Source organism: Haliotis asinina, chromosome 6 (genome assembly GCF_037392515.1).
Source record: "Haliotis asinina isolate JCU_RB_2024 chromosome 6, JCU_Hal_asi_v2, whole genome shotgun sequence".
In the NCBI taxonomy this organism is placed as follows: Eukaryota; Metazoa; Mollusca; class Gastropoda; order Lepetellida; family Haliotidae; genus Haliotis; species Haliotis asinina.
Window position 1 is genome coordinate 784426 of NC_090285.1, and position 13277 is coordinate 797702.

Sequence of the window (13277 nt, forward strand, 5' to 3'; positions counted from 1 at the left end):
ACAAGACGGTTCTGGGCTGTTTCTTACAAAGTAAGTGCCCCCTGCATGTCCTGTACAAAACCAATGACCCCACTCGCTCTTCCCATAATTTTTAAACATATTATTATATCAAGTACAAAATTGCTGCCCTGAAGAAACAGGTTCAACTCTTTATTCGAGCTGTCCTTTCGTGTTGTCGGAGGCTGGTGCAAGAGAAAACCTTCCCAAGGGACTTGTGAAGAGTGACTTCCCTTGTTGAAATCTCCTCAAGGCACTGACGCACTATGTATCAAGCACGCCCATTGGCTGACTATGTAACGTGCAGCCAATGATACCTTGTATTCTTTAAACCGGAAGAAAACAATCGGCGCACGAGGTTACACAAGAGTTGCATATGTAGTCGGTTAATTTGACGTACGTTCGGCCTTGACAAGATTTCTCGACATGCCTGTAAATTGTTCATCTTGTAAAAGAGCAGCGATTTTGAAAAGACCCAAAACAGTATGTAGCCTTAAGTATTTTCCTACAGTGTATGCATTTCGTTTACACTGTTCTGTTTTCGATCACATTTCACTGACAGATCTTACAGGCGAAGTGCAGAGCAGTGGTAAAGTGTGATCTGTTTGGTTGACATTGTAGAAGTTGATGAATACTAAGCAAGTTGTGATGTCATGTTTCGATGTTCTCATACCGTCAGGTTGGGGAAACCTACTGACCGGCCTAGTACAAGTAGGCCAAACAGAATATTACATTCTGTCTATTTTGCTAAAGGCCGACTGACCTATAATTATGAAATTTGTCTAATAAATATGAAGTGGTGCATAATTTCTGCATGACGATGTTAACATAACATTCAAGTGTTGATGTTCTAAAGTCTTCATTCAAAACCTTTTTTGAATATTTTAAACACATAATAAATGTGATTAAAATCGCTAATTAAATATAAATCTATAATATTTTTTACAATTATCACTGAAAATTAATAACAGAGATATTCAATTTAGTTGTCAAAAGGAAATATCTATTTAAAATTATGTTCTTGATGACACATCCTTTCCTGAACATGATACAAATTTCCATTTTGTCCATGGTCCATTTATTATTCATCTCTATGATCATATACAACCATTTTGTGCGGAAGTAAAATATTTAGGACAGTGTTCAAATATAGCCTGACTGGCCTGTACTACAATAGGCATATTGGCTTGTAATATCCTGTTCAGCCTATTTTAGGCTGATAGGTAGGTTTCCCTAACCTGAACGTTGTCATTGAACAGTGAAGTACAGCACAGAACAGACTTATATACATCAAACAGGAATCAGCTGAAAACAACATGTAGGGATACATCAAGGGGATTAACAACAGTGGATGTAGGTATTAATGTAATGTCAGGGCATTAGGAGGAAGTCAGTTGTTCATCAGGTGGAACAGAATATACATGTGACTGATAGGATTGATTGGCAATGATGGCTGGAGTGCCCAACTCTGATTTTGGGGTTTATTCAGTGTAAACAATGGACTGAGAAAACTTTGGTCTCTGTTAACTTAGGGCTTGTTTCAGCACCGCTAATGTCAGTTTTCAACGTTGCAGAGGTTGTGTTGGCTTAGTGGGTTAGGCAGCTGAGAATGAAGATTTTATGGATATCAACTTCTTTATATGAGAACACAATGTTTCGGAGTTAATGCTTACTCCTTCATCATTTCACTTCTAAATGCCCTTCAAAGACTTAGGCAGCTGAGTTAGTGTGCTGGTGATTCGGTGCCTTACTCAGAAGGTGTGGGTTCAACTCTTTGATGGGTCTCAATCCAACAAAAGTACTATGATCTCTACTTTACTGAGAAAGTGTTGTCTCAAGGATATGCTATGTTTGACCACTTTTTAAGCACTGTTGTGTATTCATAAACAGTAGTAGAAAGTGAAATACACCTGTGCTGGTTTTTGAAAGCATTTCAACATATTTTGCTTTAAAAAAGCTAAATCATATTATGAATGAGGAGTACTGCACACATGTGATGGTGTGCAATCTAGGAGGTATGTACTACACTTGATGAGGATGGATGAAAGCTGTGTAACCAAGATGAAAGTGTTATTACCCTATCTCCTGCCTTTTATAGAATGTGAACAAATTTGGCAACATTTCACTGTTTTATGAAGTTTTCATCAGTCAAAACATTCTTTGTGCAGTAGCACTGAGGACAGGATAAGTTGATTTGCTTGTGAATGTGGACTGGTTCACGGCATGGTCTTAAAAATATTGATTTATGTTGGACCAGGTGATTCTTGACAAGCATCTTCTTCATTCGTTAATAGAAGAACTTGGTCAGTTATTGCCAATTTTTCTACTTTTGCTATGTTCTTTTTTCATAGTGTATCATTTTCTAGTAACATGCAGCACTAGTGCATCATGTTTCTTTAATGTTAATCTTCAGGCATCACCCTTTGGCCACAGATCAAACTTTTTGAAGGGTGGACCAAGATTAGCTGGTTAAATTGTATGGCTTCCAATCTGAAAATCATGAGTTCAAGTGAGATTGATTGTCAGAAAATGTTGTTGCTTCTGTAAGTGATAAACAAGTCTTTTTTTCATGTTTGATATTTTGACCTGCTAGGGAGATTGTCTTCATTAGAAGTTACAAAAAGACATTTTCTAAGCATAGAGTTGGATCAGCATGTTGTGAGGAAGTATTGATAGCTGTCAATAGCTGTGTCTGTATGAAATGGATGCTGAAGTATTAATACCTGTTTGTTTGGATGGGATGTTGAAATAATGAGTGTCTTTCTGACGACACGGGTCGTAATAGTTATCTTCTCTTGAAAAGAGTTATTAAACATTAAGTGAGGTAAATTTTTCTAGGTACCCTTGTGTAACATGGTACTTGTCAGGTGGCCTTTGATGACAGTTAATCTGCTTTAGATTCTGTTGCATGGCGTCAGAATCTGAATCCCTTGATTTCCAAGTCCTGGACTAAACAGCACCTGTACCAATCACTTTAGAATATCCCACCCATGCTGCTTTTTGATTCTGAATGGAAATTAAGAAAGCATCATTAATGTCAATGTTTTTTTTTGTAAGATTACCAGCAGTATTTTCTGCACAGTGCTTTCTACTCCCCAGTCTGCTATATATGTGTACTACTTCCTGTGTCCACCATGTTTATGTAGGCTTGTATGCTGAGGGATGTGAATCTGTCATACATACTTCACCCCAACAAAGACTGGCACGCTTCGGCCCCTTGCCCTGCCCTGGTCGGCTGTGAAAGTCTTGGATCAAGGGAGGTAACTGGATAGGCCGACCAATCAGGGCAGCACAATAGATGATAAGGGTTGGGATAAGTAGGATGGCCCTGCTTTATCATGTAGACATACTTCACTCAGGTAAATGGCCCAGCCCCGCCCTGTATGTTCCTCAGGGTCAATTTATGCAGGTGCTCTTCTTATTTGGGGAGGATTTATTCTCATTTGTTGTTTGTGTGTGTAGTATCCTCTTTATGACTTTGATTTATACAGTCAGGGATTTGATGAGGATATTAGTCTGCTGCTGATGTTGTTCAGGTGGGAGGCTAGGGGGAATAGCTGGCGAATGAATGCTAGTTGCCTCGTGTTCAAATTTTCTTGTACATTCATTTACCATTTCATGTACTTTTATAAGTAATTGTCATCTGTGGTTAAAAGGGTTTTGTTAATCTGGTTTAAGAATAGGTATTTCTTTATCTAAGAGAAAGATTCGGTCAGGAACCCATGGCAGACTGGTCAGATGTCATTGCTAGTTACATCAAGCTGTCAGAAAAATGTTGAAGATCACATGACCTGTCTAGAATGTGCTTGCTGCTGGGGCAAATGTCGATGTAAACATTCAACAGTAATGTTGAAAAACTTGCTCTTGATCTTGTGAATGTGCTTCATTAATCATGACATATGAGATTTTATCGTCCAGAACTGTGCCACGTGACCTATTACTTATGTGAGATCAAACATTGTCTCATGGGAGATGTCATTTTGCCTATAGATTTTGCACAATGGTTTGTCAGTATCAGTTACATGACTCCAATGCTATGAGGTCATAAAGTTTATGATGTCACAATGTAATGACAATGCTGCATTGCTAGTCTAATGGCAGCACCATGTTCAGAGATGTTCAGTTTTCATTGAAAACTAATGAAGAGTGATTTTTTAAAATAAATAGTATCTCAGCCAGGTGATTACTGTGATTACACGATGCCACTTAGAAAGTGGTCAAATGCAACATATCATATTTAGGATTTCACTTTCTAGTAAAGTACAACTCTAGTACTTTTTTGGTTGAGTCCCATCCAGGATGGGAACCCACACCCTCAGAGTCAGGCACCTAATTGCTAGCACACAAAGTCAGCTGTCTAGCCCACTCAGCCACCGCGACTTCCACCAAATGAAATTTGGACAACTGGTAGTCTAGACTGCATACTTTGTGTACCCCTCTGATAAGTATGAATTGGCACAGCTCCCACGGCCTAAAGCTATGATTACACGATGCCATTTAGAAAGTGGTCAAATGCAACATATTTCATACTTTACTAGACAGTGACATCCCAAATATGACCTATGTTGCTGGTGGTTACTGATATCAATTATGCCAACATGAGATGATAAAGGTACAAATATCTGCGGTTTGCTGAGGTCTTTTATAAGTGATTGTTGCTGCTGCCTTATATTCAGTCAAATAGTATCCATGGTTCCTGGAACTTCTAGAAGATTTTGTATAGAGAAACTTCCAAGTTACATGTTGGTGCTGACCAGTATGTCAAGTAATGACATACTTGCAGTTTATTTAGAGAAAACCTACATGTTGGCCTTATCTAATGTGTCATGCAGTTACCTGGTTACAGTTTGTTTAGATATAACTTTGATGTTGGCAGTTTTCATTGTATCAAGAAGCATGGCGGAAACACTGAGCTGCTGCATGTTCACTCTGTCAGACTGTAAAGCAATCGAAACCACACAGGCATATTTCACTGAGCACACTCCAACAGAAATAGAAACATTTGGCTGTGTTGAGGCCATAGTGGGCAATGAAAGTCTACTTAAACTCTTAGATCATGCTTTCTACTTGACATTGTCAGCTTGGCAGGCTCTTCAGCCGAACTATCTTGTCGTAGTGCCGTGAGAGGTGTGCAGGGTGAGACTCCCCGCTGTGAGGGAGTCAGGGGTTAAAACACGGCATTGTGGGGGTGCAGATGGCAGTGTTCAGGGGGAGGTGGTAGCTGACTGAAGAGCCAAGACACAATTACAACACAATCATGACACAATGGTCGGATTCACCAGACCAGCTATTATCTAGCCTGTTAAGAGACTGGTTTTGTTTGAGGTGTGCCTCATGTCTTGCTAACATCTGTGAGCTTCTTTCTAATGTGTGCAGCGTTTCTGTGTAATTGTCAGGGTTGATGATTATTTTCTAGAGTATTCTAGTAATTGATCAAAGTTAATAGGATTTGAATAAATGTTTTATATTTTCAAATAGTTCTATCCAAGTTTCTATCAAATGCCCTGTAAACACTGGGCAGTGGTTGAAGGTTTAGTGTGGAACTGCTCTGTGACAGCTGTTAGTGCAACACTCTGTGTGTGATGAAACAAGTTGAGACAAGTGGGGTATGTTACTGTAGCCTCGTTGCTCAATCACCACACAGAGGAAACTTGCAGGATTTGATACACTGAAAAAGACAGAAGACATACCATTACTGACTGCATTCAAGTTTGCACAGTGACCATGTCTGAACCATCATCTGGTAGTCCCCCATACATTTGTTTTGTTACTTTGAATAGAAACTGGTTTACATTTTGTTTTGTAGTTCAATTTACATAAAATTACAACATGACAGGGACACTGCTAATATTTACTTTCATGATTGACCGACCGTTGTGGACGCTGTAACAGTCTCCCGATTCATCTAGCCATCAGGACATATTGATCGTGCTAGAAGTTCATGCTTCCAGTCTTCATGAAGTCACATGTCATATCTGTTATGAAACAAGGATAAATTGAGTTTGAGTGAATATTGGTTTCACAGATAATGTTATTTTTGTCATGATATGTTGGTGCTCCTTGCACTGCCCGGTTTTGTGAAGCAGATTGTGCCAAGCCTAACAAGATGAGATGGGAGCAGACTTCCTGGTGTAATTAGCAACAGTTCATTGTTTGCATTGTCACATGTAGTTATGTGTTCCTGCCAGATGATCAGGGAGTCCACCAGTGATCTATGGTCAGCTACTGGGACAGCCGTTTAACCTACGGGGCACTCCAACATCCTATGATTGCCTTCTGGACTGCGCTAGTTATTAAACCCCCTTGACTCAAGACTTGCATCTCATAATGGCTAGTTAAGTGGTTGCCTCTTGTTCACCCACCCCCTTCCAAGCCAAGGAGGGCCTTGGTTTATTTTGCCGTAGGGGCTGTTTGGACCCAGGGGATGTCCAGCCAACATGTCCTGGTGTACAAAGGGCTTGTGTCACAGAGTGGAGGGGCTGAATCTGCTCTGTTAACATAACAAACATCAGTTTAGATTTCAGTTCAGTTAAGAATTATTAAAATTTCAATTTTTCAGGTTCAGTTGAATGTTTTGCTTGTTGTTTATTCAGGTAGAACATGTCCAGAGAGAAATGGATTCCTGCTGTTTGTTGTTCTATGCTGAACAAAGACTAGATGCTTGTAATGTCCTTGTTCAATCTTCCTTAGATGTCTGTAAATTGAATCAGGAAGATGAGAAGACAGCAAATCATTAGGTGGCCATATGTTGGGCTGTCCGCCAGGACTCTGATAGTGTCAACCACCATGTACAAGTCTCCACTTTGAATACAGCTAATTGCCATGCCACGTTGGTCTGTCAGTTATTGTTAGCAGAGATGACTGGTTACGTAAGATAACAATGACTGGATGTTGCCGGCCCACTTGGAGACTGATAGCGATTTCATCTTGGTTATCATCTTTAGGCTCTTTTTTTTCCCCTCTACCTGTGGAAGTGCAGGGCATAACACAGACCCAAGTTTGTCACCTGTCTTGGTGAGTGCATGGTATTTTAAAAGGGGTTTAAAGTTACTGTAATGAGGTTACCAGGGTTTTACCTTGACTCACAGACATGAGGTCCCCTATTGTTAGTTTTACGTGTCGTTCTAGGCAGTATGAAGGTCCTGAGAACTAACAATTTAGAGAACTGTATGTTTTGATAATTTCTGTAGAGCTTGGAATGAATCTTTGATCTTGGAATGAATCTTTGATCATGTGGGCGGATGGAAATGCAGTCCACATTGCGTGTAACACTTAGCAAAGTCATAGATTTAGTGTGGGCACAATACATAGTGAATTTTTTTTCATCTTCATTCTCTATATTAGTGCATTCGTAACACATCTTTGCATGGTGCTTAAAATCCTCGGTTATATATCCTTGTTTATATGGACACCCAGGTGGGGAAAATGTCTGTAAATCAGTGTTGAAGCACTGACACCTAGGCGGGGAACTTGTTTGCGTATCAGTGTTGAAGCATGGACTCCTGGGTGTGGAACTTGTCTGTATATCAGTGTTGAAGCAAGGACACCTTGGTATTCAAGTTATCTTTATATCAGTGTTGAAGCACTGACACCTAGATGGTTAAGTTGTCTGTATATCGGTGTTGAAACACGAACACCTAGGTGTGGAAGTTTTCTTTATATCAGTGTTGAAGCATGGACCCCTTTGGTGGTTAAGTTGTCTATATATCAGTGTTGAAGCACAGATACCTAGGCGTGGAAGTTATCTGTATATCAGTGTTGAAGCATGGACACCTAGGTGGTTAAGTTGTCTATATATCAGTGTTGAAGCACAGATACCTAGGCGTGGAAGTTATCTGTATATCAGTGTTGAAGCATGGACACCTAGGTGGTTAAGTTGTTCATATATCAGTGTTGAAGCATGGACACCTAGGTGTGGATGGTTTTGGTATATCAGTGTTGAAACAAAGACACCTAAGTGGTTAATTTATCTGCATATCAGTGTTGAAGCATGGACACCCAGGAAGGGATGTTAGCTGTGTATCAGTGTTGAAACAAGGACACCTAGGCAGTTAAGTTGTTTGTATGTCAGTGCTGAAGCACGGACAGCGTGGTGGTTAAGTTGTCTGTATATCAGTGTTGAAGCAGGGACACCTAGGTGGTTAAGTTGTATATATATCAGTGTTGTAGCACGGACACCTGGGTGGTTAAGTTGTCTGTATATCAGTGTTGAAGGATGGACACCCAGATGGTTAAGTTGTTTATATATCAGTGTTGAAGCATGGACACCTAGGTGGTTAAGTTGTCTATATATCAGTGTTGAAGCATGGACACCTAGGTTTTTAAGTTGTCTATGTATCAGTGGAAGAATTGACACCTAGTTGGTTAAGATGTATGTGTGTGTGTGTATATATATATATAACCCAGTTGGTTAAGGTGTGTGTGTGTGTGAGTGAGTGAGAGAGAGAGAGAAAAGCTAAGACCCTGTGCTTAAATGGGTTTGTGTGTATTACAGTTATGCAGTAATTCCTATTATAGAACTAGAAACCAACCGAACATCTAAGAGAATGTGTGTGTGTGAGCGTTGAAACAAGGTCATGCAGGTTGGAAAGTTTTCTGTGTATTAGTGTTGAAGCACAGACTCCCGGATCAGGTAGTCGCCAGCCTGTATTGCACTAGTAAGGCCAGACATCCAGGTTCTGCATGATGTATGTGACTTGCCTGGTCTCCAGTGTTGGGAAGGTGCTAAGCAGCCCATGAGGGTGACCATTATGTTGTAGACCCCCATCTTTACATCATTAAATAGGATTACCAACAAATCGCTAACATGATCCTATGGTTTGGAGTTTCACAGGTTTGCTGTCCAATTCATGTTTCCAACTATGTTTCTCGTATTTTGTTTGACCTTGCCCCCTAGCTGCCACACGTGCTTATTACGGCTGAGTGCTAGTCTGAGCACAGCGTTTCTTCATTAATTATCACCCGGTTCTATGCTGTTTGTATCTCCACAGCAGGTGTTGTCAGGTTTCATCCAATCAGACTCAGCTATCGTTAATGTAGTGTTTAATGACAGAAACAGCGATTTGTTCTTCATCTTTACTTATGACAAAAACAAGAGTGTATTGTTCTGCTGTGATCAGAAGACAAATTTCCTCTCATTTTTGGCCCCCTGTGGAGAAAATGACCCCCTCCCTCACTTCCTCACTGGTTTAGCCTGGGTCACGGTATGTGGGGCTTATGGTGGTAACACGACACACACTCCAACGCCCCGCAAAAAGCCAGGTAAGTCGTTGAGCAGCTCCCAGTTCCTCCCCACACCGTCATTTCCCAAGACGTTTGTCCGTTTGTCGTGTTGTGAATCACATATGTCACAGCCAGTGTTTTGTCAGAGCTAATGATCAACAAGCGTGTCCCACGCCCCCTACACAGCAAACATTTTTCAACGCGCCATACAGACATTTTACCTGTCAACTAAGTGTATGTTTTCGAACAAATTGAAACAAGAGCTAAAAATTGACATCAGCTATAGCCCTTCTTTCTACAGTAATCAATCTAGATCTGGTTCTCAAGCAGCAGGCTGCAGGGACAATGGTTTCAGCTGATCAGGGTGTTCCCGGCCTAGGGGCATCAATGAACACTTTGCACTAATCCGACAACACTTAAAACTATTTTGTGTGAAGATAACATGTTACAATTCATGTTGAACTACCTTGTGTGAAGTTCACTTGCTGGAACCTATTTTAAACTACTTTGTATGAAGATAACATGTTAGGAAGTATTTTAAAACTACTTTGTTTGAAAGTAAGTATTAAGACTAATTGAAAACTTGTAAAAAATCCATGTTAAGACATATTTAAGACTACTGTATCTGAAGATAACATGATAAGTTGTATTGAAAACTACCTTTGTGTGAAAAAAGGTTTTTGAAAGTATCTTAAACATTTACAAACTAGCTTCAAACCTTCATATTATTGTTGTCTTTTGTGCCAGAGTATTGAAAGAAATTATTATGACCAACTTGTTTTGACTGCAGATTGACCTCAGTTTTAGCATCCATAAAGAAAACATTATATACTGGTACTTGTTAAAGTTTGCTTAGTATCACCTCATCTAATTGTGTACATCTATTGACACAGACACTGTTGTGCCAGACCAAAGTGTCACACAGTGCCAAGATACAACATGTGACAAAAGATCAGTCATGTCAGTCATCCAAATCAAGAGTATTTGACCAAAAGTGAAATATGGAAAAATCATGGATACAAAATGATTGTCCCAACTTGCAGTGGTCACAACTGTATCATGCTCTGGACAAGTGTCTCAGTAGTTGCCATAGGAATGTTCTTCTACTCGCCAGTATGAACATTGATGAGTGTTCCTGCCGAGTTGCCAGAAGGAGTCACAGAAGGCTTATCTGCAGCTCATTCTGCATCTTTTAGAGGCTTGAAGTAGAGTGTCTGGGCTGGAAGGACAGTGAGTCACAGGAGGGTGATCTGCAGCTCATGATTACACAATGCCATTTAGAAAGTTGTCAAATGTAACATATGTTTGCTTTACTGAGAAAGTGTAATCCCAAATAAAACATATGTTACATTTGATCACTTTATGTGTGGCATTGTGTAATTATAGCTTTCAGCCATGGGAGCCATGTCAATTCTGACTTTCTATCACAGGGGTCCACACAGTCCGCAGTCTAGACTACCAGTTGTTCTACTTCCAGTGTTGTTAAGCAGCTTGGGCGTCCGTCTTTGTTTGTTGGCGACTAGGTGCCTGACTCCGAGGTGTGGTTTGAATCCCGGATGGGACTCAACCCAAAAGAAGTCTATACTTGACTGAGAAAGTGTTATCCCATGTGTCTGATGCGTTGCACTTATCTTCATACTGTGTAATCATGTCATGTTGCTCACCATGTGCAGGGTGCCAGGAAGTTTATCCAAAGATCCCAACGACATCAAGTGCATACCCAAATGATCATCTTTAGCTAAAAACAAAGTTGTTCACAACATCTGTTTGTGCTGACCCAGTTTCAGGCATGCCAGCGATTCTGCCTGATTGTCTGGTGATCAGACGTCTACCCATCATGACTGCCTTCAGTGGTGGCTGTCATTTGCAGCAAATGATAATGTGATACATCCAAACACCAGCTTTCAGCCACCTTGTCATGCACATCCCTGCCAGCATCGAACAATTCATTCATGAGATCTTACTGAGCTCACTTAGTCCGTGTGCTCACTTGGCTGTTTGCTGTTTTCAGTAGTGGATGGAAGATCTGTATCTGAGCTTGTTAGTATGATTGCATTATCCAAAAGACAGTTGACTTAATTTATTGAACAGGATTTTCTTACAATGACAATTAATGAAAACATGTCTTGGCTAATGTCTTCATGATATGAACCTGTTGAAGAAATGAGATGTTCTGCTTATAGGGAGATGCTCTTTGCAAGGAGTGTTTCTTCTCAGCCTTTGAGGAGGAGGTCCACCACACCATCAAATCTGCTGGGCTGTTCACCCCGGGGGAGACAATTGCTGTAGGGGCATCGGGTGGAAAGGGTAATACAGCACTTTCTTTCCCTATAAAACATTAAATTGTGCGCAATAGGATGATAGTGATTTGTCACAAAGTGGCTGTGTCATAAAATAACTTGGTAAATACACATGTGTTTTAATGATATCTATATTGTTACACATTTTTATCCCCCCAGCATGTAATGTGGGGGGATATAATCGATGCGTCGTCCATCTGTCCGTCCGTCCGTCTGTAATCATTTTGTTTCCTGAGCATAACTCAGAAACCGTTCAGTATCTTTTTTTTGTTTTTCCAGGGAACATGTTGGTGTTAGTCTAATGGTGGAGTGGGCTTCGTTTCCGGAGCAGAACTCAAAAACCATTCAATATTTTTCTGCAAGACTTTGATAGATATATCAATCAGAACCTGAAGTGATGCCTTTTGCACTATGTACAGGCTTTTGAGATTTATTATTTTCTCGGTTTCCATGGAAAAGTTTTGGACTTAGTCTCAAAAGTGAGAGGTATGTTTTGTTTCCAGAGCACATCTCAAAATCTCCGTAATATCTGTCGGCAAGAGATGGTAGATATGTGTGGCAGACCCCAAAGTGGTGCCTTTTGGTATTTACAGGTTTTTGTGATATATTATTTTCTGGGTTTCCATGGAAATGTTTTGGACTTAGTCTCAAGATGGAGTGATAGGCTTCGTTTCGGGAGAAGAACTCAAAAACCATTTAATATTTTTCTGCAAAACTTTGGTAGATATATCAATCAGAACCTGAAGTGGTGCCTTTTCCTATGCACAGACTTTTGTGATTTATTATATTCTCGGTTTCCATGGAAACGTTTCAGACTTAGTCTCAAAATTGAGAGGTATGTTTCGTTTCCAGAGCACATCTCAAAAAGTTTGTAATATCCGTCAGCAAAAGTTGGTAGATATGTGTGGCAGACCCCAAAGTAGTGCTTTTTGGTATTTACAGGTTTTTGTGATATATTATTTTCTGGGTTTCCATGGAAATGTTTTGGACTTAGTCTCAAGATGGAGTGATAGGCTTCGTTTCGGGAGAAGAACTCAAAAACCATTTAATATTTTTCTGCAAAACTTTGGTAGATATATCAATCAGAACCTGAAGTGGTGCCTTTTCCTATGCACAGACTTTTGTGATTTATTATATTCTCGGTTTCCATGGAAACGTTTCAGACTTAGTCTCAAAATTGAGAGGTATGTTTCGTTTCCAGAGCACATCTCAAAAAGTTTGTAATATCCGTCAGCAAAAGTTGGTAGATATGTGTGGCAGACCCCAAAGTAGTGCTTTTTGGTATTTACAGGTTTTTGTGATTTATTATTGTCTTGGTTTCCATGGAAACGTTTGGGACTTTGTCTCAAAATGGAGGGATGGGCTTCATTTCTGGAGCAGGATTAAAAAACCGTTCAATATTTTTCTCCCAAAGTTGATAGATATATCAGTCAGAACCTAAAGTGGTGCCTTTTGCTATTTACAGGTTTTTGTGATTTATTATTTTCTGGGTTTCCATGGAAATGTTTTGGACTTAGTCTCAAGATGGAGTGATAGGTTTTGTTTCCGGAGCAGAACTCAAAAACCGTTCAATATTTTTCTGCAAAAGTTGGTAGATATGTGTGGCAGACACCAAAGTGGCGCCTTTTGCTATTAACAGGTTTTTATGATTTTTTATTTTCTCGGTTTCCATGGAAATGTTTCGGACTTAGTCTCAAAATGGAGGGATGGGCTTCGTTTCCGAAGCATACCTCAAAAACTGTTCAATCTTTTACTGCA

The 13277-nt window shown here is 40.0% G+C and overlaps 1 protein-coding gene across 2 annotated transcripts in view; it reads left to right on the plus strand.

Annotated features, from left to right (window-relative positions):
* The first annotated feature begins 260 nt into the window (after nt 1-260).
* Nucleotides 261-13277, plus strand: part of LOC137286498 (cytoplasmic tRNA 2-thiolation protein 1-like) — a 61962-nt gene continuing 48945 nt past the window's right edge. The window contains exons 1-2 of one of the 2 annotated variants that reach the window (XM_067818401.1): nt 261-480; nt 11403-11526. In XM_067818401.1, the coding sequence (XP_067674502.1) occupies nt 424-480; nt 11403-11526 (181 nt within the window). In that variant the 5' untranslated portion in view covers nt 261-423. The remainder of the gene's footprint in view (nt 481-11402; nt 11527-13277) is intronic. The other variant, XM_067818402.1, reaches the window with a different exon arrangement.